Source organism: Sceloporus occidentalis, unplaced genomic scaffold (assembly GCF_023333645.1).
Source record: "Sceloporus occidentalis isolate IW3139 unplaced genomic scaffold, rSceOcc1.0.p SCAF_4, whole genome shotgun sequence".
Classification (NCBI taxonomy): Eukaryota; Metazoa; Chordata; class Lepidosauria; order Squamata; family Phrynosomatidae; genus Sceloporus; species Sceloporus occidentalis.
Genome location: NW_028316984.1, coordinates 111,194,523 through 111,221,898, shown reverse-complemented (window position 1 = coordinate 111,221,898; position 27,376 = coordinate 111,194,523). Strand labels below are relative to the sequence as shown.

The 27,376-nt window shown below is 42.5% G+C and overlaps 1 protein-coding gene across 1 annotated transcript; it reads left to right on the top strand.

The window, feature by feature from the left end:
- EIF3M (eukaryotic translation initiation factor 3 subunit M) lies at positions 1-27,349 on the top strand. Its single transcript, XM_089521277.1, has 11 exons — positions 1-131; positions 319-451; positions 3,868-4,006; positions 4,359-4,482; positions 6,083-6,177; positions 9,893-9,976; positions 10,863-10,962; positions 12,777-12,858; positions 25,974-26,117; positions 26,586-26,646; positions 27,110-27,349. Exons 1-11 carry the CDS (start codon positions 90-92, stop codon positions 27,228-27,230), a joined length of 1,125 nt encoding a protein of 374 aa, XP_089377403.1. The 5' UTR covers positions 1-89; the 3' UTR covers positions 27,231-27,349.
- The last annotated feature ends 27 nt before the right edge of the window (positions 27,350-27,376 follow it).

Below are 27,376 nucleotides of genomic sequence, written 5' to 3'. Positions count from 1 at the left end.
CCGGAAGTGGAAATGACGTATCGAGGGAGCGTCGCTTTCTTTTCCGGTCGGGCGGCGTGCTCTGGAGAGGGAGCCGAGCTGTGGCCGAGATGAGCGTCCCGGCGTTTATTGACATTACGGAGGAGGACCAGGTCAGGAGGCGGAAGCGGGGCTGTTTTGGAGCCGCTGTAACTCTTTGTCTGGCTCATTGCTATGGAATTCTGGGAGTTGGAGGGCCCCACAACAAACTCCAACTCCCAGAATTCCAGAGCAAAGAGCCAGACAACAGGCCTCCGTTCTCCCTGTTTGTATTCAATTGTAGTTCTCTGTTTTGTTTAGGCTGCAGAACTCAGGGCTTACCTGAAATCCAAGGGCGCGGAGATCTCCGAAGAGAACTCCGAAGGCGGGCTCCACATTGACTTGGCCCAGGTCATCGAAGCCTGCGACGTGTGCCTGAAGGACGACGACAAAGGTTTGTGTCGCCATGTGTCCCTTGGGAGTCTGGGCATAATCTGCCAGCAGTGCAGTGCATGTAGGGAAGGAGGTGATGGGCTGGGACCCTGCCACCCCAGGCTGCCCCTGGCCTCCCTCTGGAGGCAGCACCGTCTGGGAATGCGGGTGGCAGCCGTGCTTAGAAGGCCTTCCTCTGAGCGGCTCAATTGGGATGTGGCTGCATTCCAAGTTTTGGTAAGAAAGACCTAGTTCTGGCTGCTTGTTCAGCGCTGGGCATCTTCAGAGCAGAGAGTTGCAAGGGACGCTTTGTGGGACTACCCTCAAAGGGAGTTCAGAAACTTCACCTTGTGCAAAATGTGACTGGGCCAACCGTAATGGCCGTCCTCCAGATCTGTGAGAGGAAAAAGCCTCGCTTGCATTGTGTTCTTTCTTCTGGTGTTGATACTTAAAGACCTAGACCAAGCTGTCCTGATCTTGGCTCTTCAGCTGTTCTTGGAGTAGAGTTGGCCTTGTGCCAGTCGCTGATTGTGCCAGATGAGAAAGGTGGCATTTGCAGCCAGTCTGGGTCATATTAGAACCAGAGGACTGGAAGGGGATGGGTTGCCTTTTCCAGGGTATTATTTTATTGTATTTATTGTATTTCTACCCATCTTTGTTCGTTGCCCTTCCTGCAAGATCAAGGGATGGAGCTCCTCTGTTGGTGTGGCATTGTTCATGGGCAACCACTCCTTCGCCACTCTTCACAAGGCCTATGCATTGGCTGTACAATTGATTTATTCCAATTCAGGGCATCATGGCACTGCCTATTTTAATGGTACTTACTGTCCTATTACTAGGCAATGCTGCTATTTTAAATATTATTTAATGGCAATTTTGATGTCTGCTTATGTTTTTGAATAGTATGTTTTTATGTAAGCTGCTTTATGTCCTTTTGCACTGTTGGCCGTTTGCTAATATAGCAAGATTTCCTTTTCTTCCCCATTCCATGCAGCCCTTTGTGCTGCCTATAACTCTGCTCTGGGGCATTTTGCAGGCCTGCCTCTTCAGCAAGTTTTGAGGGCTCATGGGACTGCCAGGGAAGGTAGAATTGTATTCCATATGGATCCACTGACGAAAGATAGCCCATGAACAAAATTGGCTTACTGGACCCTTTGCAGACTTTGCAGACTTTTGCACCTTTGTTTAAGGAGTATGCTTTGAACAATCAGTGGCAAATTTTACTTAATCCGTGATTTAAATTGAGGCTTTCTTATGGAAATCCTCCTTTAAAGCAGTGATTCAGATCATCTTGGTTTAAATCATTTCACTTGCCATCTTAAGCAAATTGAGTATGCATTATCCGCTTGGCCATTAGAAGTTGCAAATAATGTCACCCCTGTCAGAAGTCTCACACAAAAGGACTCTTCAGGGGGAAAAACAACATCTTACATGCTTCCTTGTTTTGCAGTGTGGTTTCCTCTGGAATATTTTATATAAATTTGGGAAGGCCAAATTTGGGAAACCATGTCCTATGAGGAATGCCTTAGGGAGCTGGGGATGTTTAGCCTGGAGAAAAGAAGATTAAGAGGTGATATGATAGCTCTGTTTTAAATACTTGAAGGGATGTCATATTGAGGAGGGAGCAAGCTTGTTTTCTGCTGCTCCAGAGACTAGGACCCAGAGCAATGGATGCAAGCTCCAGGAAAGGAGATTCCAGCTCAACATTAGGAGGAACTTCCTGACAGTAAGGGCTGTTCAACTGTGGAAGACACTCCCTCAATGGAGTGTAGTGGAGTCTCCTTCTTGGAGGTCTTTAAGCAGAGGCTGGATGGCCATCTGTCGGGGATGCTTTGATTTGGATTTCCTGCATGGCAGGGAGTTGGACTGGATGGGCCTTGCGGTCTCTTCCAACTCTACGATTCTATGATTCTATGGAAATGATATCATAGAAAAGAGAAAGGTACAGAACAGAGCAACCAGAATAATTAAGAACACTTTGAAAGAAGACAGTGTTTCAGACCTTTTAAGGAACAAAAGAACAGTGGAAGGGAGGGGCATGATAGAGCCTTGTATTATTATTATCTGAGGTAGAGTGAATGAATAGGACTTTGAAGTCACCCAATGCATTTGTAGTAAATTCAAAACAGACAAAAAGAAACCTTTTTGTTATTTTATGGAAGACACTGCCACAGTATGCCAAATCTAGGTTCAAAAGCATAACACTTCTTCATGCCAGTTGCACATTTGGCGGTGGGGAATAACAGGGAAGACTGTTCCTACTTGTGGGCTTCCAGGTTAGCCGCTGTGAGAAAGACAGTTGCAGTCTAGATGGATCTTTGGTTTCATCCAGGAAGATTGTTCTTAACTATCCATGTGACTAAGAACACTACACGTACCAAGAAGATATACTGCATTTTATTAAACAGATAATTGCCAAGTTTTTTCTTCTTGCCCAGCCAGACAGTAAGTCCAAATTACATTGTGACAATGATGGTTAGCAGAAAAAGTCTCGGCTGCTGACACTGAAGAGAAGGTGCCAGAGCTGCTCTTCAGCAGAGAGGAATTCTGAGGGCACTGACCCTTCTTGTATGATAGAAGAAACAGTGTTATTGGGAACTGTCTATCCTGACATCTTGGATATCTAGCATGCATTCATGTTGGATAGTAGCCAATTGTCTGTGCACCAAAAAGACCTTAAAATATTCCTCCCTCATATCTTCTCATCAGAGAATCCAGCACAGGTTCATTTTTCACACAATGATTAGTCCTGTGCAGAAGGAGCCAGGATCACTTCATTTCCCTGGCTGAGATGATTTCAGAACTGCTGTACTGTGCTAGCTACTCCCCATTTTGTACGGAGATTGTGGGTATAACAGTTTATATTTAATACCTGCTAATTTTTTAAAAGCCATTTTAGGTGAAAGTAATTTCAAACCTATGTCAAAATGAAGTGTATGTGTGTTTACTTTAGCTTCTTTATGATAAAAATGACATCAGAATTTTTTTGCTAAATAGTTAAATTATGCTAATAGAAATCTTGCGTTTTTGTTAATTTTTAATTTTATTGTTGGTTCCTAGTGGAATGCACATCAGTTTAGACATAGACATTCACATGCCTAAGAGATTTTTTATTGTTTAGCAATATAAAATAGTTATAAAAGAATCCCACAACCCCTTTGAGACTGAGAAAAAGAAATTCCCAACAGAAATAACCTATAAACTCCAGTCCACTTCAATGGATGCATCTGATGAAGAAGACTGGAGTCCCTGAAAAGTTATGCTAGAAATTTCTTTTTCCCAATCTCAGAGATTCCTTATTGTCTTGTATGTTGCAGCAGACTAACACGGCTACATTTTGGAATATAGATATAAAATAGCGTTTAGTAAACTCTTAGTCAATAGCAATTCAGAATTACATTTTTGTAATAAGAAAATACATGTTGTTTTTCAATATAGATGTTGAAAGTGTGATGAACAGTGTAGTGTCTTTGCTTCTTATTCTGGAACCTGACAAACAAGAGGCTTTGATTGAAAGTCTGTGTGAGAAACTGGTCAAATTTCGGGAAGGTGAACGTCCATCTCTCAGGCTGCAGCTGTAAGTGTCTTGTGTGGGTGAAATGAATAAATAAATGTCTTATGTCACAATTATTTTTATTCTGGGAGAAAGATAATCTGTGATTAAATATATTATTACTGTTTTAGCATCTGCTCAGATCTGAAAGTTAACTGCTTCCAATTGCTGTGTAAGTTATAAAGTGGGAATAATAAAACCAATACTGTGAGACTCAGTGAAAAGTCTGAGAATGCAGTTTTGATTTGATTCTGACAGTGTCATAAGCTGTGCTTTTTGCACTTTTAAAGACTTGCATTTATTTAGTTTGACATTGGTTTGTCGTTATTTCCATACAAGCTGTGGGAAAATTAATTGATTTTTCATTATTGCTTAGGCTAAGCAATCTCTTCCATGGCATGGATAAGAATACCCCTGCGAGGTACACAGTCTACTGCAGCCTTCTCAAAGTAGCCTCCTCCTGCGGTGCAATACAATACATTCCAACTGAACTGGAGCAGGTAGGCTGTTGGATAGTGTTATAGTTTTCTCATTATAGAAGAGAAAAGATCCAATTCTGCCTAACAGAAGGAAGGGGAATGAGGAGATGCCAGCTATTCCTGAAGCCTCTTGTAAGGAGATAGATGCAGTCACTCCTGAAGACTCTTGTACCCTCTGAAGATGGGGTCTTAGAGTTTGGGAGATACTTTGGAACAATGTGAGAAGTGATGTTGGAGACTGCTGGTGGAGTGAATCAGCAAAGCTGTCTTCCACCGCATCCTTCCACTATTGAGATCATTCTGCTGGATCATAGACTTTTTGTTCCAGCGAAGCACCTATTGGTGCTTTTTGTTACTAGGTGCAAGTCTGTTTGGTTTGCATTCCAAGACACAGAGCCTATCTGAATGATACATTAAGGCAGATTTCTCATGAATTCTTACTATGGACAAGCCATAGTGCTTGTATGTGCTAAGTGATGGCTCCCACTGCAAGAAAGAACATGATGTGGGTTTAATTGGTTTGGTTTAGTGTGATATCTGGTGTTTCTCTGGTGTTTTGGAAGAGAAGCAAGTCAGAGCACCAATTCCTGCCTAGTTCAGACATGTTAAACAAACCACAGACTGAAGATCAATGGTTTGTGTAACTCTTCTGGCTTGAAGCAAGAGCAGTTATCCAGCATTCAACAGCACATTACCTTGTATACCGTAAAAGACATCTAAAGAATTCTGGCTTACCATGCTCTACGTAGTGGATCATAAAACTTAGGATCCAGTGTGCAGCTCATGGTAAGCTGTGATAAGAGGTAAATGATGTATCCTCTTAAGTGAAGTGAAATACAGGAATCTCTACTAAGAATTCCTGCCATTTAATAGGGTGTCATATTCCCTTCTGCACTCCTATACCAATCTCTGCAAAGATATGTTCAGTTAACTAAGTGAAATTTGATTGGGGCATTTTGTATTTTGAACATTGGTCTGAATTGATCTGGTGTCTAATTACGATAAACACACAAGATTCTGTTTGATCTTGGAAGCTAAGCAGAGTTAGCCCTGGTTAGTGCTTGGATGGGAGATCGCCAGTGGATACCAGGTGGTGTAGTGTATGGTTGCAGAGGAAAGAGTATTCCTTGCCTAAGAAAACCCTTATGAAATTCATGGGGTCACCATAAGTCAACAGGCAACTCGAAGCCATATACAGTAGTCCCTTGGAACTTGCTGGAGATCTGTTGTGGATCTCCCCACCCCCAAGAGTTCCAAATCTTGCACCTATTCAAGCCCCATAGGCTTGAATGGGGCATGTGCATGTGGGGCGTGCACCCCATTAAGGTTAATGGCGGTCGCCTCTCCGCGGATTTTCAAGTCCACAGATTTCAGGTCCGGAGACTTGGAGGGACGACTGTACACATACACACCACTACCAAATCCTGTACTGTTTAATGAATTGTTATTGTTTTGTTCTTTGTCTTCTTCTCTATAGGATGTTTTCTTTAATAAAATAAAAGAAATTGCTGCCCAAAAGCCTAATAGAACAGTTTCTTAGTTCTACATTTTTGTTACCTGGTTTTAAAATGTTTGCAAGGTAACTTTCCTTGATTGTCAGAACATACCTTTTTTTTTATAGGTTCGAAAATGGATTTCAGATTGGAATCTTAGCACTGAAAAAAAGCATACTCTTCTTAGACTCCTGTATGATGTGTTGGTGGACTGCAAGAAAAGGTAACCAAGACTAGATACACTACCAAATAATTGTTTTGATTTTATTAGTAACATTTATATCACAACTTTCCCCTTCAAAGGTGTACTTGACAGTATAATGGCTATACAGTCGGCCCTCCTTATAGATGGGCTTGCCTTCTGTGGCTTTGAGCTTATGCAGAAGGCAAGCTCCAGCAGAAATAATGGGGCACGTACTCACGCCGCACGACCCATGCACCGCCACAGGCACGCACCCCATTATTTTCTATGGGGCTTGAGCATATGCTCTTTTCCCCATGCATGGGGGGGATCCGTTCCAGATTCCCTCCCTCCCTCCCCCCCCCCCGGCATATGGGGATGGTGGACTGTACTTACCTAATGTTTTCAGACATTACAGGCTACTTTCAACGTTTTTCACCTTTGTTTTCTTTTTAATATTCAAGGAAGCATTATAATAAGGTAATTATCAGGTGTTATTCTAAACAGTGCTATGTATATTTAGTGTTTTGTTATCGCTGTGAAGGTCACCAGAAGAACTATGTAGCTCTACTACTGAGCTGTACTAATAAACTCAGGAACAGGCATACATCCTTGTGAATTTGGTCCACAACAAAACAGCCCAGTGTACTTGGCCTAATACTTAATTCTTGAGAGTCTGTTGACAATGGTAAAAATGTAAATAAAAATAAATTTGTAGTTGAACTAACATGGCAAAAATCCTAATGTGATGTACTAGTTATAGTTTGGATTGGGACTTGAGTGATCCACAATCTAGCTCCCACTAGACCAGAAAGTTCATTGGATAATTTTATAGTAGTCACTTTCCAGTCTAACCTGTCTTATTGGTTTATGGGAGACAGACATAAACAGCCTGGGCTCCTGGATGGAAAATAGAATATAAATGTAGAAAATAAATATAGAGGGTTTGTTTTTTTCATCTGTGAAGATCTTGTAAAATTCTGTGATGGTAACTGATCTTTGGGTTTTTTTAATATTCCATACTAATTAAGAGGTAGTAAAATTAGTATGAGTATGTTCAGTATTATGTTAGCTATTGGATATCTATCAGCTTTATTAACAGATGTTAAATCATGGCTACATGTTATATGTAATGATTTAATAGACACATTTAATGGTAATTAATTCTGCTGATTTACTTTATACCCAGTAATAAGGCGACTATATTCTTTTACAGTTTGAGAAAGTGTCAGAAATCATATGTGCATGGAGACTAATCTTACTTAATTTAAACAACATGGTTTGGATCTAGAGTTCCACTTAGGGCAAGTGCATTTCCTAAATGGAGTTCTGGTAAGGGAATAGTTCTGGAGGGCTATATGACTATCTAGAGCAGGTCTTTGAAGGACAACGGGTGCTATTTGAGGAGGAAAGGAATTGTGCTGGCAAAAGGGTATGCTACTAGAGGAAACAATAAAAGTGGCAGCAGGCATGCCCATGAAGGATCCTATTTAAACATCAAATCTTTGGTCATTTGCCTATTCGCCAACATTTTTGCTAACAGTACTAAATATATTTGTTGTCACATCCTCTGAACCTCAGGAGAAGGCAATGGCAAGCCTTCTCTGAACAAATCTTGCCAAGAAAACCCCATAATAGGTTCACCTTAGAGATGCCATAAGTTGGAAACAGCTTGAAGGCACAAAACAACAACAAAGTGTGTTATTTTGTTTTGCACACAATTAAAATGATATATAATGTGTTGTTTACATTTTTCAGCGGCCAAAATGCATTCGCAAGCTAAAAAACTACCAAAAAAACTTGGGTTCTATTTTCAGACAATTCCTCCAGTGCCTAACCCATCAGATAAGCAGGGGCTTCCTGTGGTTCTTCTGCGTATTGTTTCCATCTTCTTTTTATAACTTTGTGGTTATGTGATGTTGTTTCTGACTTATGGTGACCCTAAGGTAAACCTATCACAGAGTTTTCTGGGACTGAGAGTATGTGACACACCCAAGGTCACCTAGTGGTTTTCCTTGGCTAAGCAGGGATTCAAACCCTGGTCTTCAGAGTCCTAGTCAAACACTCAAAGAATTACACCAAATAAATAATTCAAGTTATAAACTGAGGTGCAGCTTCTATTATTTTTAAAACAAACAAAAAAATGAATCCACTTTTCTGTGCTCATAAGAATAATAATACATCCCTCTTTCTTAAACATTTTTAATTTAAGCTGGCAGTCCATATTACAATTATTGATTTGTAACCTACAGTTACACATTCATAACTGGTCTGCATTCAGTAAGATTCTGAAGTCACAATCTTAACACTATTACTATCATTGTAAGTGCCCCCTCAAACCTACCTTAACAGCCAGCAGCTGTATTATGGAATAAGATCTTTTCAGCTTGTGTTTGGGATGCTACCAGCAAGGAAAACTGTGACAAGGAGATGCGACAGGGTACTGCTTTTTATTATTATAGTATTGCTCAGTGGTAGGAGAACCTGGCAGTATCATCCTTGCACAGCTCAATTGCTGACTGAATAGACTTCCAGTGTTCAGTGCTGCTGGATGCTAAGGTAGGTTTGGTGGGCACTAGCATCACTCGGGGGGTGCAGACTGTACTGGGTGACAACCGGGGGGGGGGGTAACACCCAGTTGGTCCCCCTGCCCCTCCTTGCTGCAATTTGGTTTTCCTTGGGAGAATCAGGCCGCAGGAAGGAGCTGGGCCAAGTGTATGCACGTATGCCCCTGTCCCTCCTTGCCACGGCCCAGTTCTCCCCTGAACTTCTCTGCCTGAGAATTCTAAATACCCCTCCTTAAAACTGCAAATCCCAGAATGCAACAGGAGGCAGCTAGAGCAGTTAAAGTGGAATAGTAGCACTATAAGAGTATAGTGTGATAAACACCCTTGTGATAATTGACTCTTAGCCATTCCTCCTTGAATCTCTAGAATCAGTGGTGCTGAATGCAGGGACAGAACACCTGACCTTGAGAATTTTCTTGAAACCCCTGTAGATGATAGTGATAATCAAATATAGCTGGAGTTTAAACTGAATTTGTATATATTTTATTTGTATGTTTAATGTTTTCAGTGTTTCTATGTGTTGTACTTCACTTTGGAAGCTTTCATGGACTGAGAGGTGACACATAAATGCCATAAACTCTTTTACCTCCTCAGAATATTATACAAATATTTATGTCCCATTTCAAAAGTCTGTTAAGCTTGAGGAAATGACACATCTCTTCCAGAAAAGCTCTAATCTTGAATGTAGTGTGGTTTTTGTCTTGCCTCATTTGTCTGTTGATTTTGAAAACAGGATAGAGGGTATATTTTTAAAATTTTGATTAAAATGGGGTTCTTAAGTATTAATTGAAAATACCGATTTCAGCCTAGAGCACAGCTTCTGTTGGTTCGATGTATGTGTTCCTTCCTTTAGAAACAAGCTTCAACATTACTTTGCTTTTCAGTGATTGCGTCCAGATGTGTTCTCACAAACTCTGTAAAGATGTTTTGATAGGAGAGAGAGAGCTTTTTGTAATTGGCAGGTAATTTATCAGTTTGAAAATGGTAAAATGAACTATGAAAATCCATGTTTTAAATAACAAAGTCAGATTGAATAATTGCCTGTTTCTCTTGGTATCAGTGTCACACAAAACTTTCGGTCTGGAATCAAGCACACTTTTGATTTGAATCATAATTTCATAATGCCTTTAATTATCTTACTACCTTTGTGAAATGACTCTCAAAGGAAATGCTACATTTTCTCCCCACAGTGATAATGCAGCAAAAGTAATGGTGGAGTTACTAGGAAGTTATACAGAAGACAATGCCTCCCAGGCAAGAGTTGATGCCCACAGGTAATCCAAGATAGATAAGCGTCATTGAGGATCATATTCAGAAATGTCACACGTAACAAGACAGTCTGAATCTTTAAATGCATTCCCAAGCATACTATATCATGTCCTCCACCACTTATTTATAATTTCACAGTTTCATAACACTTTCGGTAGTAAATAGCAGTTGTTAAGACAGTTTTGTGAAAGGGGAAAGGGCAACTGGTAAATGTGTGAGGTGAAGACAGAGATCAATGATTTGGTGCAAAATAATTCCCAGTTCAGAACAGCTCCTTCAGATGTGCACATTTCAGGTGCTTTCTTTTACATAGTAGGTTGATTAAGCTGAAAGAAAATAGGAAGAAGTTGTTGAATGTCAGCACTGGCAAGATCAGTTGGTATAAACACAGTCCTTTTCATTTGGAGTGGAAGAAAATTATATGCTTAGGGTTAGATGTGACTCATTCCTTTGTGACTACTGCAACATAGTGTGCAAGACATGATCAGTCTACATAAGGGCATGGCAACTCTTATGTTTGGGTTTTAGTGTTGTAGAAAATGCCAGCTCAGTGCATGGTTATCATCATTAAGGTTTTTAGATGTTATCCAAAGCTGTTTAAAATTCCTTATAAATGTTAATCTATATTCTCTGTTCGATAATTTCTCTTTGCGCTACCATGGTGATGCACTAAGTTTGTGCATTTTGTAGCTGTGAATGTTAAAGAAAAAATGTAACCCTGAAGGAGGATTTAATGTTTTGTTTACTGGTTTTTAGGCTGTTGTTTTACTGTAAAATGTTCTGTAAAAGACACTCTAGAGAAAATATTTTATTTATTTTGAAACTTTAAAAAAAAACTAAACAAACTGGAAATGAATATTTTGAATACAAATATCTCCCTTTTCCATCTAGATGTATTGTTCGTGCACTAAAGGATCCAAATACCTTTCTTTTTGATCATCTTTTAGCCTTAAAACCAGTCAAATTTTTGGAAGGAGAACTTATTCATGATGTAAGTATCATTAACAATTTGAAACAGAATACTTTGGAATAAATCATTTAATATATGGCTGCTTATTTGTTGCATTGGGTTTTGAACATGTAATTTGTTCTGATTTGTGTCACAACAGCCATGTTTGAACATGGCATTAAAACATAATTCGATATAATTGTGAGCTAACAGTAATAAGCTTCACTGAGCCTTGTGCTTGCACACTCCCATGTACCCACCTCACGTCCCTGGGACTAGATCTTGGAGAGTTTATATATCTGCTTCACTGCCAGTTGTCATGCCATCCAGACTGACAAAATGCAGTCACCTGTTAAAAACGTGTTTGAAAATTTAAGTTTCAAATATGCAAATTCCATATTACAGTTACTGAAACTGGCTTGCTTAAACTACTTTAGCTAATGTTAGCCCTATGCCCAGGTCCAATTAAAAGGGCAAGTTGTGTTTTAACACAAAAGTTTGTGAATTCCTTCTCTTGAATATGGGCAGAGGAAAAAAGGGGTGTACTAGCCAAGGCTTGTTCATGGGACTTTCAATTTGTCACAACATGTGAATTCAGCTAGTATTTTAATAAGTTTTTTTTAAAAAAAAATGCCACCATATTCCATTCTGAATGCTGCTTACCTTGTTGGCAGATTATAGCACTTTTTAAATCCTTTTTACCTTTTTCTTTTGTAAGTTGAACTCAGTTTTGTGGCCATCACAACAGATAACAAAATTGTTCTTTAAAACACACACAGAGAGAACCTGGTTAGCACAAGAGACCATTTGCAAAGTTGTGTCTACACCACCCCTAAAATTACCTCTCACCCTCAGTTTATATTAGATATTGCACAATTTTCCAGCTGATGATCAGAATTTTAGTTTAGCTTCAGTTTAAGTTTTAATTTACAGATTACCTCAAGCCAACAGGTCTCTGCACACTGAAAGCCTATTTCAGAATATGATGTTTGTTTTAAAAAAGCTTCAGGTAGAGGTGGCTGTTGGCAAGAGAATATTGATCTAGCCAAGCTTGTATTTTGGTGGGGTTAATGATGTGGAAATAAGCATGCATGTAGGAGTATGCTGATCTCCTCCTTCCATCACTTCTCTAGTTATGTGGTGAATGGCTTCCTTAAGAAAATGTCCTGTATCCATGGAGTACTTTCCCAGAGAATAGAATACCCATATCCCAACATTATGGACTGTGATGACACCTTTGTTCAACAATATCTGGCAACATAGGAGGTTCCCTTCCAAAGAAAATGGCTCTTCACATTTGGACTAGCATGCACTCCCTCCTCATTCATTTATTTCACCCTCATTAATAATGTCTGAATAGCACTATAGAGCTTGGTATGAGTGCACAGTTCTTATGGCACACCCTGAGTAGCCCAGCCCAGAGACGATGGAGCTGCAGTCCTCCAGATGTTGTTGAATTTCAGGTGCCATCATTCTAGGCAGGTTGGCCAATGGTGAACATTTAGGTTGAGCGTAATGGACATCCATCAATGACCAACAAAAGTAATTTACCTCAGATCCTAAACTACATGTATCTAAATTTGATCAGTGATTCTCTAGATCATGTGACTGTAATACTTAACTCTGTTGCTGCACATTTAATTCTACACATCTGATTTTCATTTTTTTTTAAGTTGGGTAGCTGTCCTGGGCCTACAACTCCCAGAAACACGTTTTGGTTGGGGCTGATGGGAGTTGGAGACTAGTATGGCTATAACAAAAGAAATTGCGAGATTCCTATTGAAATATATATATATATTTAATTTCATCCTTCTCATGTTCTACCTGTAATTGAAGTGTTTCTTTTTTATATATAGCTTTTGACCATTTTTGTAAGTGCCAAGTTAGCATCCTATGTCCGGTTTTATCAGAACAACAAAGACTTCATTGACTCTCTTGGTAAGTTTTTTTTAATGGCATGTACATTTCCCAGTTTCTTCATATTTCTTTCATATAAGTCAACCTTAGCACAGTCTGGTCAGGAACTAGGAGTTAGGATACCCTCCCACTAGTTCTGCATTATAGTCTGATGACAGCTGTCTGTTATCTAGGTATTATTTAGTGTTTATCCATAGGGGCTCTCTGAGATTTTGTCCACTGCAAAAGGGATGGCTCACTCTCTGGTGGTTTCAGAGGCATTGCCAAGCAACCTGTGGTTTATAAATCTTCCGTTTCTTTCATCTGTTTGCTTTATACCCTCTCTTAGCATCACAATATCTTGATATATTAGTAGCTATATGATTCAACTATCTCCCATTCCACATGTATCTAGGCTTCACCTTACTACCATGCTAAGGGCCTGGTAAACCACCAGTGGTTTTCGACCGCTAATAAAAACCCAGTTGAACAGGCGCAGACTGTCTTAGTCTTATTTTTCACAGTTGCATTTAGGTTCTGCTACAGAATGTTTCAAGCTGTAGCAAAATCCAATTAACTTTTGTCTCATTTGGCAACTCTTTACTTTTAATTAGATGAGCTCTTTTGTTTTGCTTTCAAGTGATACATTCATTGCCTAATGTAATTGAACTGTGATGTTGCATGATGCACTGCTGTGATAAATTTGTACAGAACAGTAAATTCTGAAATGTCGGTTGTAACAGCTTACCTTAGTTAGGCATACAGATAAATGTTGCTATATTTGTAAACTCAAAATGGTCTGTAGACAGTTTGAGAATACTGAAGAAATTTAAATTACACCATAGTAGGTTAGTATTATTTCCCAAACAGTTAATGTCTAAATATCTGTGACCCCCTTTATTAGCATGTTTGAATATAGCCTTGGAGTCTAGTATTGGTTACAGAGTCCTGGACAAGATTCTGTTTCAAGAGCTAAAGTTCTAAATAGAATTAGGAATGGATATAAATTAACAAAATCTCCCTAACAAGGATGAAGTGCAATAAGACTGAGTGCTTGTAAGTGTTTTATGCAAGCTTAATCTTTTTCCACCTAGCAAACCACATTCTGTCCCAGTTAATATGTTTCATAGTATGAAGCTTTGTGATGGAATGTTAATGTCAGCGGCCTCTTTATTTACACACTGTGGAGAAAAGGAGTAGTAATTAACACTTTGGCACTCCCCCATTGATGTGTAATTGACTGTTTCAAAGGAGCACTGGTTCATAAGCTATTGCATGCATGAAAATTACTTTTTCTGTATTGCAGCATTTTAGGACAAGGGTCAGTGACAATGCAAAAATTGTTCAATGGTGCAGGCTTTTATATTACTACATTAAGGTTTAGATATACTGGTAATGAATTAATGTTTCCATAAAAGATTTCTTCTAAAGCGACTACAATTCAGATTGACTTAAGACACTGGAGCAATAGTTTTTTTTAAACAGAAATAATTAAGACCCCAAGTAATACCACTATCTGAGAACTTCTTGAAATAGAATGTTAAAAATTAATATTTCCTACCCCGGATAAATATGCTGAGTTACATCTGGAACTAGAGAAAAGGAGCAAGGCGGGGGTTTGTTTGTTTGTTGTATTCTGCTTTACTGCAACAATCTCAATGTCACCTGAAAATCCGGTGTACCCAGCCCCAAATAGAGTGGGAGATGGTGCTGCAGGAGGAAATATAAAAATTGGTATCCTGCTGTTTTTAAGCAGGAAGCTTGTGCTGAATCTCGGTTTCCTCCATGAACAGAAAGAACCCTCATTGTTTTAATGGCATTTTAAACTGGAAAATTTGGATTTCTTTATTCAAAATAAAGCACTCTATATGCTATAATGAATCCCATTGTGGGAGAAAGGTGGGATATAAATCCTTGGAATGAATGAATGAATGAATGAATGAATAAATAAATAAAAAAATAAATAAATTTTATTCAGAGACACTTAGTTGAAAATTTCGGAAAACCGAAATGGAAATTATTGGCACACCAGTTAACCGTTCAGTACTTTTAAAATACCCAGTAATGAAGAATCTGCTAAATTTGTGCCAAGTGCAATTATTTTAAATATATATATAAATTTATTCCATGTTCAAGTCTGTTTGTTTGATCATTGGATTGAACCCATTTTATTTATCTTTTATTTTATTTCATTCGAATGCCATCTTTCTCCCAGGGTGGGACCCAAGACAACTCCGAGAGAGACTCAACAGTAAAAATGTAAAAACAGTTAAAATCACCACATAAAATAGTATAAAATCACTTCAAAGACATGCAAAAGGTCTAAAAGATAAATAAAACATCCCAGTAAGAAGCTCCCTTGCTTACATATTAAAAGCTTGCTTAAACAAAAAGGCCTTTGCCTGATTATTATTATTATTATTAACCTTTATTTATGAAGCGCTGTAAATTTACACAGCGCTGTACATGCAATCTTTTTAGTTAGACAGTTCCCTGCCCTCAGGCTTACAATCTAAAAAGACATGACACAGAAGGAGAAGGGAGTGGTGACGGGAAAGGGTAAGAGGTCCAGCAGTTCCTCTCTACCTCCGAGGCCTGGACCAAGGCAGATGGACTGGAGGGAGGGCTTGGCTCCAAAATGGAAGGTTAATCATTATCCAGGGAAAATACATACTCACAAGTAGGATAATACATATACAGTACATAGCAATACAGGAAATGGATCGATAAACAGCCAACAACAGAACATCAGATAGTAAGCGACAATTATGCGATGCCTGGGAAGGCTTCTCTGAACAGGATGGTTTTCAGCTCCGTTTTGAAGCTGGTTAAAGAAGTGATGGCTCTTGCTTGTGGAGGAAGAAGGTTCCAGGAGTGAGGGGCAGCAAGTGAAAAGGGGCGAATCCGAGATGGGGCAGAGGAAATCCTGGGCTGAGACAGGAACCCTTGACTACCAGAACGGAGGGCCCTGGTGGGAAGGTGAGGAGAAAGAAGGTCTGATAAGTAAGGAGGGGCCAGTCCATGGAGGGCTTTGAATGTCGACAGCAGGAGCTTATACTGAATGCGGAAAGGGAGAGGGAGCCAGTGAAGGGATGCCAACACAGGAGAGATGTGGTCAGAGCGGTGGGTGGAAGTGATAATGCGTGCAGCTGAATGCTGGACAGAGATTAAGGGACGGAGGTGAGAAAAAGGAAGACCAGCCAGGAGGACATTACAGTAATCAAGTCGTGAGACCACTAGGGCATGGACCAGGATCTTGGCAGTAGAGGCGGAGAGATATGGCCGGATTTTGGCAATATTGTACAAAAAGAATCTACAAGCCTTGGCTGTGGTCTGGATCTGAGGGATACACGACAGAGAAGAGTCAAAGATAAAGCCAAGACTGCGGGCTTGCTGGACTGGTTGAATGGAGATGTTGTCCACAGAGACAGAAAAGGAGTGTTGAAGGTTGGGGTTAGGAGGAAAGACAAGAAGCTCCGTCTTGGACATGTTGAGCTTCAACCGCCGATGGCGCATCCACTGCGAGACAGCTGTAAGGCAAGACGAGACTTGCTGTTCAAGCCTTGGAGAAAGGTCAGGGGCAGAAAGATACAGCTGGGTGTCATCAGCATACAGATGGTAGGAAAAGCCAAAAGAGCTGATGAGTTTTCCTAAGGACAGTGTGTAGAGAGAAAATAGAAGGGGACCCAGAACAGAGCCCTGGGGAACTCCAACAGATAAGGGAACAGGAGAAGAAGTCTGACCCCCTGCAACTACTGCAAAAGATCTGCCAGACAAGTAAGATCTAAACCAGTCGAGAACAGAGTCTGAGAACCCAAGGTCAGAGAGTATGTCAATTAGGAGACAGTGATCAACAGTGTCAAAGGCTGCAGACAAATCGAGAAGAATGAGAACAGAGTAAAGGCCATTAGCCTTGGCCTGTAAAAGGTCATTCGAGATCTTAGTGAGAGCTGTCTCTGTAGAATGCCTTGGGCGGAAACCAGACTGAAAGGGATCGAGAATGGAGTTGGCTTCAAGAAACTCAAGACAGCGCGAATAGACAACCCGTTCCAAAACCTTAGAAAGAAAGGGGAGAAGAGAAATCGGACGATAGCTAGACAAGGAGGAGGGGTCAAGAGAAGGTTTTTTCAGAATTGGGGAAATGAGAGCATGTTTGAAGTCCGAGGGGAAGGAGCCTGTAGAGAGAGAGAGATTGAAGATATGGAGGAGCGAGGGCAGAAAGGAGGGAGCTATAGAGATTAGAAGACGAGTAGGAATAGGATCAAGAGGACAGGTAGCAGGTTTGGAAGAGTTCAGAAGTGTAGAGAGTTCATCCAAAGAGGCAGGAGGAAAGACAGAAAATTTGTTAGGCGAAGGCGATAGAAGATTAAGAGCAGAAGAATCAGGAGGGACTATCTCAGAGCGAATAGTGGTAATCTTAGAGATGAAATAGTTAGCAAAGTCATTAGGAGAGAAAGATGAAGAGACAGGAGGAGAGGGAGGTTTAAGCAAAGTATTGAAGGTGGAGAACAAACGCTGCGGGCACCTCTCATTGGCGGAGATCAATGATTTGTAATAATTCTGTTTTGCCATAGAGAGGGAGCGTGAGAAGGAAGAAAGAACAAATTTGAAATGGATAAAATCAGCCCACTTTTTGGACTTTCTCCAAAGACGTTCGGCCGCTCTAGAGCAGGACCGGAGAAACTTAATGTTGGGGGTAAGCCAGGGCTGAGGTCTAGTCTTGGAGGAAGAAGTGTGTACAGAGACAGGGGCAAAATGGTCAAGAGTTGAGGAAAGAGTGGAGTTAAATAAAGACATAGCTGAATCAGCAGAATCCCCGAGATTTAGGGAAGAGAGAGATGAATCCAGGGTCAGACCAAGATGGTTAGAGTCAACAGATTGAAGATCACGAAAAAGACGTTGAATAGTATGGCGAGGAGGAGGAGTATAAGTGAGAGCAAAGGAGATTAAATGATGGTCAGAGAGTGGAAAGTCAAGTGCCAGGTAGTCAGAAATGGCGCAGTTTGCAGCAAGAACTAGGTCAAGACAGTGACCAAGAGAATGAGTTGAAGAGTTGGAATGTGGTTGGAGGCCAAAAGAAGCTAGCAGAGAGTTAAAGCGAGATGTCATAGGGTTATTGGAATCATCAACGTGGATATTGAAGTCACCTAGGATCAAAGTGGGGACTGAATCTGAAAGGAAGAATGTCAGCCATGATTCAAAGTCTGAGAGAAACTGGGTGGCAGAGCCAGGAGGGCGATAAAGAACTGCGACCCGGAGCTGTAGAGGAGAAAAGAGTCTAATAGGATGAAACTCAAAAGAAGAGAAATGATAGCTGGGGGGAAAAGATAGAACTTGAAACTGGCAGGAGTTAGATAGCAAGATACCAACCCCTCCTCCTCGACCCTCAGGGCGGCTTGTGTGGGTGAAGGAGAGACCACCAAAAGAAAGGGCAGCGGAGGTTGCAGTATCATGGGCTGGGAGCCAGGTTTCGGTGAGAGCGAGGAGGTTAAAGGATTTAGAGAGAAAGAGGTCATGAATTGCTGTTGCTTTAGGGGCAGCAGAGCGGCAGTTCCAGAGGGAGCAGAGGAAGGGAAGCAGGGAGACAGGGAGAGGCCGAATGGGGATCAGGTTAGGAGAAATGTGGCGAGCCATGGGAAGGATGGGGTTGACAGAGAAAAGAAAGAGGTGTAGCTAGCTTTACAATTAAAGGTCAACAACAACAACAATAACAATAATGACAAAAACAATAATAATATAGCCAGCTCAGGCCTTCTGGGTAGGAGTCCGATGCAAGCAGGAAGTTCTACCAGGGAGCACAGGTTAAACTTGTCCTTCTTCCTGTGGAGAATTCTGGGACAAGCAGGAGAGTGAGATGGAGCAGGGCCTTCTGGGAAGGAGAGAGTTCCTTTGTGTAGGGCTGATGGGAAGCCCTCCTTCCTCCTTTCCCCTCAGAGGCAGAGATGGAGCAGGGCCTTCTGGGAAGGAGAGAGTTCCTTTGTGTAGGGCTGATGGGAAGTCCTACCTTCCTCCTTTCCCCTCAGAGGCAGAGATGGAGCAGGGCCTTCTGGGAAGGAGAGAGTTCCTTTGTGTAGGGCTGATGGGAAGCCCTCCTTCCTTCTTTCCCCTCAGAGGCAGAGATGGAGCAGGGCCTTCTGGGAAGGAGAGAGTTCCTTTGTGTAGGGCTGATGGGAAGTCCTACCTTCCTCCTTTCCCCTCAGAGGCAGAGATGGAGCAGGGCCTTCTGGGAAGGAGAGAGTTCCTTTGTGTAGGGCTGATGGGAAGTCCTACCTTCCTCCTTTCCCCTCAGAGGCAGAGATGGAGCAGGGCCTTCTGGGAAGGAGAGAGTTCCTTTGTGTAGGGCTGATGGGAAGTCCTACCTTCCTCCTTTCCCCTCAGAGGCAGAGATGGAGCAGGGCCTTCTGGGAAGGAGAGAGTTCCTTTGTGTAGGGCTGATGGGAAGTCCTACCTTCCTCCTTTCCCCTCAGAGGCAGAGATGGAGCAGGGCCTTCTGGGAAGGAGAGAGTTCCTTTGTGTAGGGCTGATGGGAAGTCCTACCTTCCTCCTTTCCCCTCAGAGGCAGAGATGGAGCAGGGCCTTCTGGGAAGGAGAGAGTTCCTTTGTGTAGGGCTGATGGGAAGTCCTACCTTCCTCCTTTCCCCTCAGAGGCAGAGATGGAGCAGGGCCTTCTGGGAAGGAGAGAGTTCCTTTGTGTAGGGCTGATGGGAAGTCCTACCTTCCTCCTTTCCCCTCAGAGGCAGAGATGGAGCAGGGCCTTCTGGGAAGGAGAGAGTTCCTTTGTGTAGGGCTGATGGGAAGTCCTACCTTCCTCCTTTCCCCTCAGAGGCAGAGATGGAGCAGGGCCTTCTGGGAAGGAGAGAGTTCCTTTGTGTAGGGCTGATGGGAAGTCCTACCTTCCTCCTTTCCCCTCAGAGGCAGAGATGGAGCAGGGCCTTCTGGGAAGGAGAGAGTTCCTTTGTGTAGGGCTGATGGGAAGTCCTACCTTCCTCCTTTCCCCTCAGAGGCAGAGATGGAGCAGGGCCTTCTGGGAAGGAGAGAGTTCCTTTGTGTAGGGCTGATGGGAAGTCCTACCTTCCTCCTTTCCCCTCAGAGGCAGAGATGGAGCAGGGCCTTCTGGGAAGGAGAGAGTTCCTTTGTGTAGGGCTGATGGGAAGTCCTACCTTCCTCCTTTCCCCTCAGAGGCAGAGATGGAGCAGGGCCTTCTGGGAAGGAGAGAGTTCCTTTGTGTAGGGCTGATGGGAAGTCCTACCTTCCTCCTTTCCCCTCAGAGGCAGAGATGGAGCAGGGCCTTCTGGGAAGGAGAGAGTTCCTTTGTGTAGGGCTGATGGGAAGTCCTACCTTCCTCCTTTCCCCTCAGAGGCAGAGATGGAGCAGGGCCTTCTGGGAAGGAGAGAGTTCCTTTGTGTAGGGCTGATGGGAAGTCCTACCTTCCTCCTTTCCCCTCAGAGGCAGAGATGGAGCAGGGCCTTCTGGGAAGGAGAGAGTTCCTTTGTGTAGGGCTGATGGGAAGTCCTACCTTCCTCCTTTCCCCTCAGAGGCAGAGATGGAGCAGGGCCTTCTGGGAAGGAGAGAGTTCCTTTGTGTAGGGCTGATGGGAAGTCCTACCTTCCTCCTTTCCCCTCAGAGGCAGAGATGGAGCAGGGCCTTCTGGGAAGGAGAGAGTTCCTTTGTGTAGGGCTGATGGGAAGTCCTACCTTCCTCCTTTCCCCTCAGAGGCAGAGATGGAGCAGGGCCTTCTGGGAAGGAGAGAGTTCCTTTGTGTAGGGCTGATGGGAAGTCCTACCTTCCTCCTTTCCCCTCAGAGGCAGAGATGGAGCAGGGCCTTCTGGGAAGGAGAGAGTTCCTTTGTGTAGGGCTGATGGGAAGTCCTACCTTCCTCCTTTCCCCTCAGAGGCAGAGATGGAGCAGGGCCTTCTGGGAAGGAGAGAGTTCCTTTGTGTAGGGCTGATGGGAAGTCCTACCTTCCTCCTTTCCCCTCAGAGGCAGAGATGGAGCAGGGCCTTCTGGGAAGGAGAGAGTTCCTTTGTGTAGGGCTGATGGGAAGTCCTACCTTCCTCCTTTCCCCTCAGAGGCAGAGATGGAGCAGGGCCTTCTGGGAAGGAGAGAGTTCCTTTGTGTAGGGCTGATGGGAAGTCCTACCTTCCTCCTTTCCCCTCAGAGGCAGAGATGGAGCAGGGCCTTCTGGGAAGGAGAGAGTTCCTTTGTGTAGGGCTGATGGGAAGTCCTACCTTCCTCCTTTCCCCTCAGAGGCAGAGATGGAGCAGGGCCTTCTGGGAAGGAGAGAGTTCCTTTGTGTAGGGCTGATGGGAAGTCCTACCTTCCTCCTTTCCCCTCAGAGGCAGAGATGGAGCAGGGCCTTCTGGGAAGGAGAGAGTTCCTTTGTGTAGGGCTGATGGGAAGTCCTACCTTCCTCCTTTCCCCTCAGAGGCAGAGATGGAGCAGGGCCTTCTGGGAAGGAGAGAGTTCCTTTGTGTAGGGCTGATGGGAAGTCCTACCTTCCTCCTTTCCCCTCAGAGGCAGAGATGGAGCAGGGCCTTCTGGGAAGGAGAGAGTTCCTTTGTGTAGGGCTGATGGGAAGTCCTACCTTCCTCCTTTCCCCTCAGAGGCAGAGATGGAGCAGGGCCTTCTGGGAAGGAGAGAGTTCCTTTGTGTAGGGCTGATGGGAAGTCCTACCTTCCTCCTTTCCCCTCAGAGGCAGAGATGGAGCAGGGCCTTCTGGGAAGGAGAGAGTTCCTTTGTGTAGGGCTGATGGGAAGTCCTACCTTCCTCCTTTCCCCTCAGAGGCAGAGATGGAGCAGGGCCTTCTGGGAAGGAGAGAGTTCCTTTGTGTAGGGCTGATGGGAAGTCCTACCTTCCTCCTTTCCCCTCAGAGGCAGAGATGGAGCAGGGCCTTCTGGGAAGGAGAGAGTTCCTTTGTGTAGGGCTGATGGGAAGTCCTACCTTCCTCCTTTCCCCTCAGAGGCAGAGATGGAGCAGGGCCTTCTGGGAAGGAGAGAGTTCCTTTGTGTAGGGCTGATGGGAAGCCCTCCTTCCTTCTTTCCCCTCAGAGGCAGAGATGGAGCAGGGCCTTCTGGGAAGGAGAGAGTTCCTTTGTGTAGGGCTGATGGGAAGTCCTACCTTCCTTCTTTCCCCTCAGAGGCAGAGATGGAGCAGGGCCTTCTGGGAAGGAGAGAGTTCCTTTGTGTAGGGCTGATGGGAAGTCCTACCTTCCTTCTTTCCCCTCAGAGGCAGAGATGGAGCAGGGCCTTCTGGGAAGGAGAGAGTTCCTTTGTGTAGGGCTGATGGGAAGTCCTACCTTCCTCCTTTCCCCTCAGAGGCAGAGATGGAGCAGGGCCTTCTGGGAAGGAGAGAGTTCCTTTGTGTAGGGCTGATGGGAAGTCCTACCTTCCTCCTTTCCCCTCAGAGGCAGAGATGGAGCAGGGCCTTCTGGGAAGGAGAGAGTTCCTTTGTGTAGGGCTGATGGGAAGTCCTACCTTCCTCCTTTCCCCTCAGAGGCAGAGATGGAGCAGGGCCTTCTGGGAAGGAGAGAGTTCCTTTGTGTAGGGCTGATGGGAAGTCCTACCTTCCTCCTTTCCCCTCAGAGGCAGAGATGGAGCAGGGCCTTCTGGGAAGGAGAGAGTTCCTTTGTGTAGGGCTGATGGGAAGTCCTACCTTCCTCCTTTCCCCTCAGAGGCAGAGATGGAGCAGGGCCTTCTGGGAAGGAGAGAGTTCCTTTGTGTAGGGCTGATGGGAAGCCCTCCTTCCTTCTTTCCCCTCAGAGGCAGAGATGGAGCAGGGCCTTCTGGGAAGGAGAGAGTTCCTTTGTGTAGGGCTGATGGGAAGTCCTACCTTCCTCCTTTCCCCTCAGAGGCAGAGATGGAGCAGGGCCTTCTGGGAAGGAGAGAGTTCCTTTGTGTAGGGCTGATGGGAAGTCCTACCTTCCTCCTTTCCCCTCAGAGGCAGAGATGGAGCAGGGCCTTCTGGGAAGGAGAGAGTTCCTTTGTGTAGGGCTGATGGGAAGTCCTACCTTCCTCCTTTCCCCTCAGAGGCAGAGATGGAGCAGGGCCTTCTGGGAAGGAGAGAGTTCCTTTGTGAGGAGAGAGTTCCTTTGTGATGGGAAAAGGAAAGCAGGGAGGGGGCCAGCTTCACTGCCTGCAGAAGCGATGGAAGCAGCCGTCGAGAAGGCTCTCTCATGGCCTTACCCAGTCTTTCAGATAGTCTGGACTTAAGCCATAGAGGGCTTTGTCATAAACCAGCACTTTGAGTTGTGCCAAGAGATGAACTGGTAGCCAGTAAAGCCAGTAAAGCTGGGAGTTATATGCTCACTGTAAGTGAACCCAGTCAGCATTCTGGCCGCAGCATTTTGGACATGCTGAAACTTTCAAACAGTTTCGAAAGACAGCCCCAGACTAGGATTTGTAACTTTTATGTAAGGAATTCAATGAATTGTTATTATATGTTTAAGATTGCTGTTGGGTGTTCCTAATTTTAAAAATCAATCTGTTCCCTCTTCTAGGGAAATTAGTCTGTTTTTCTGTCCATGCCAGTCTTGTTTTAGTGCAAAATTAATAAGAAAATCCAAGAAGCTATGGCATCTCCTCTCTAAAGGCTTCCACAGGTGGCATCAGTTTGTTACAGTGTGTTGTTTCATTAATGCTGACAAGTTAGGCCAACAGTTGCATTATTGTGTGTCAACTGTGAATCGCCCTGCCATGTTCACATTTAAATCTTGTAGTATGAGCAACCTTTTTACTTTAAAAGGGTAATTAACACTTCATTTGCATTTGTTAATTAGAGTTTATGTGCACTAATTGATTTTTGGTGCTTGTAGACTTTCATTAAACCCAGTTAGATACAATTCTGGAGCTCACTATTCGTTTGAGTTATGGTGATCACATTTTTGTTGAATCTCTGCCAGATAAATAGCCTGCTTCATAATTATTGCTAATTAACACAGCATTATGTCTGCTAGTAATGTGCTTCCCTGCGCTTCTATTAGTGTAACAATGTATTAATTCCACGTGTAAATATTTGTTGGGCACTGAGAGTATCGAATCCACATTGCTTTTCCTGTGGCTGAAATACAAGTCTATTTTATTGTGAATTTATTCAAATGTTTTGCAAAACAAATGTTAAAAATGTAAGTATACAAGAATTTTCTCAACTGTATCTGTCTGCCTGTGGAACACATTCCCACTCTGCAGGCTCCCATGCATATCTCAAATATACTCTTGTTGATTGGGAGACAACTGGGGTGCCAGGGGCAAGGGAAGATGGGAAAGTAAGTATGAGAAAGTCTGACTGCACTATACTGGATGGAAACTACAGTGCACCCACATTATACGTGGGTGCGGCTTACACAGCTTCCAGCATACGCTGGAAGCCTGTGCTGGAAGAAGCCTCGGTGCACCAGGAAGAGGTAATGGGGCATGCGCACCGCATCGCAGGCACAAGCCCCATTACTTTTAATGGGACTTGACTTTACCTGTTTTTCCCCTATGCAGGAGGGGGGTCCGGAACAGATCCCAGCATAAGGAAAGAGTACACTGTACCTACATTTCTTTTGCTAACACCAATGCATAATGTAATCCCTACTGTAAAACCAGAAGTTTGTCCAATATTCTCTAAATACCAGTTCAATTAGTAGAATCTAATTAGATGAATATTTTTACTCCATCCCTCTTCCATGTAAAATTTACTATGAGTAGAGGTTGAAATCTATCCTCTGTGGCCTAAATGTTGTTAGTCCCAAGTTGAATAGACCTATTGAATTGATAAAAACCTGGTGTCAGCACTTGCATATGTTGTATTGAATCGGTGGGTCTACCTGCTGGATTTATATCTGTTTTCTTCTTCCCATCCAACAGTGTTTCATTTTCTTCATCTTCATAGCCCAGGTGTGAGTTGTGTGACCCTCCAGATGTTGGTGGACTGTTATTTCTATCAGCATAAGAGAGAGTACTAGAAGTTGCAGTGCAGCGACAACTGGAGAGCCATATAATTTTGTCTCTGCCTTATAGGTTGATTTCTTCTCTTCTATGTTTGCTTGCCTGCTTCCTCGTTGCATATCTACATTTGTTATCATCTGCTTGGTTTTCCTTTTACTGTTTTAGTTCTTGCCCCCTTCTCACACACCTCATGCATTTTTCTTAGTCTCCAACAAGTAGATCTTTGTGTACTCTGGACTCTGTTGCTTCTCTTTTCACCTTATAATGCACCCGCTGCTTCTTCTTCTTTGGAGCATGGTCGTCCTTAGTTTTTCCTTTCCCCACCCAAGTGTGCAGCTTGAAATCTGTTCTCCACTTTTATCTATTTCCTCTGTACAACTCCTTCCTCATTTTACTAGCTGATGGGTTAAAAACCAGACTGGCCTGTTTCAGACTTTTAATATTAGGTTGACCAGTAAGCATGAGCAAGTGAAACTGTGTGGCACTGAATTCAGCAGTATCACCTACTAATGTGTCCATTTGAAATGCTCTCAGTAGCAATAGTGGAGAGTTTAAAGGTCTTTGTTATCCTCATCTTAGTCTTGCTGTACAGTCACTTCCCCCTTTTTTGTGCCATCTTTTGTGTCTTTCTTTCCCTATTCCTTAGTTCTGTGACCCACTTTTCTGTGTGTGTTGTGCATTGCTGAGTTTGGTGTAAGAATTAAGAATGCTGTCCTTTCAGTCTCTCAACAGCAGTTCAAATGCTGAGGGAATCTGAAGGGCAAATAGACTGGTTGTGACTGGATGGCTACAACAAATTGTTGTAAAAAGTGACAAGAGTGGTGAACATTATACTAAATGCAGGCCTGCTACTGGGCCTGACAACCTACAACTTAATGCTGCAGTGTGGAATGTGTGTGTTCCTAACCTTTAGTGGTTTTTTCCCTTACAGATTGTTGTTTTTAGCAAGCCTTGGAGACCTTCTGTTCCTGTGTGTGTGCCATGGCATTTAGACCATTCAAGCAATTTGTAGCCAAATCTGAACATCAGAAAGCGAGGGAAATACAATGTTCTACAACCATTACACTGATATTAGGGCAGTGTTCATATTTAAGATTGAGGAGACAGTGATCTGTAGTTTCTTGTCCTCAGTGGTCTGGTTCAAAACACTAAGTAATAACTGAATTCTACACCATAATGTTTAAAGGTGTGTACTGGTAAGAAATTATATATTCGTACTCCCAAATGCAGGCTTATTGCATGAACAGAACATGGCAAAAATGAGGCTGCTCACTTTTATGGGAATGGCAGTAGAAAGCAAGGAAATCTTATTTGACACCATGCAGCAGGAGCTTCAGATTGGAGCTGATGATGTGGAAGCATTTGTTATTGATGGTAAGACAGTTTGCTTTCTCATCTTATAAACAGGGTTTTATTAATTGTTTTATTTATATAGAAATACAAGTACACCACTTCTGATTTAAGTATTTGCAAGTAGCTTACTGTAACTGCATTTTAAACAGAATATTCAGTTATCCAGAATAGTGGGGTTACGTTCTCAACATCTTTTTGGACAGCTTTATGAAATGTTAGGCATAACTGTTAACTTTTTTTTCTTCTGTTAAAATAACCTGTATTTTCCAGGTACTTGTAAAAAGCACTCTTGTAATTTATAGTATATGGCATTGCACAAGATGATTCATTATTTCCTTGTAACAGCTTTTCTACTTTCTAGATAATACAAACTTTATTTTTTATGATAACAAAAAAGCAAACAAATTGAAAAGCTATACATATACTGACATGTTGTGTAATATATATATGTGTGTATAATATATAATTTTTTTAATTTTATTTTTGCAGCTGTGAAAACAAAGATGGTGCATTGCAAAATTGACCAAACACAGAGAAAAGTAGTTGTCAGGTAAGCTTTAAATCTTTTTCATGAAGCAATGTAGTGCAGTGCTAATTATAACACTTATACATCTGTTTAATATTTTAACTAGAAGTATGATATTCCTATCAGTTGCCTGTAGTTAAATAGTTGCTATTTATCATAATTTTATTAAAGCTCAGACTGAATGTGATTAGCTTATTTAATGAAAGAGTCCTATTTTCCAGCACATTTCATTTAATGGCCAAATAGTGGCAAGAATACTAATGAGTATCGTCGGATGTTTTTAAGTGCTGAAGGCTGCAGAATACCAGACTAGCTGCTACTCAGAAAGCTGTTATGGGGAGTAAACATCTTTCTTAACATATAGATTGTATACTGCATTTTTCTGGTTTCTAAATAGGTAAGTAGACATTTGGAAAGCTGACTTTTGATGGCATTGCCATACTAATTTCTTCTGTTTTTCTTTTTCTTTTCTTTTCGGTTTTTTTAGTCACAGTACACATCGGACCTTTGGAAAACAGCAGTGGCAACAACTCTATGACACACTTAACTTCTGGAAACAAAATTTGAATCAAGTGAAAAACAGTCTTCTTAGTTTGTCAGATACTTGATTCTTTTATCTATTTCCTGGCTTGTCTAAAATGGAAATTCAGCTATAGTAAAACTTTGAGCTTGTTTAAAAAAAATTCAAAATATGAAATAAAGTTGAAATTGGAATAAATCTTAAAAATGTTCCATTATTATAATGATAAATGTT

Excerpts from the sequence above, each read along its gene's own strand:
- EIF3M (XM_089521277.1), top strand. The coding sequence starts at position 90 with ATGAGCGTCCCGGCGTTTATTGACATTACGGAGGAGGACCAG. Across the intron at positions 4,483-6,082 it reads TTCCAACTGAACTGGAGCAG|GTTCGAAAATGGATTTCAGA; the intron begins GTAGGCTGTTGG and ends TTTTTTTTATAG. Across the intron at positions 6,178-9,892 it reads TTGGTGGACTGCAAGAAAAG|TGATAATGCAGCAAAAGTAA; the intron begins GTAACCAAGACT and ends TTCTCCCCACAG.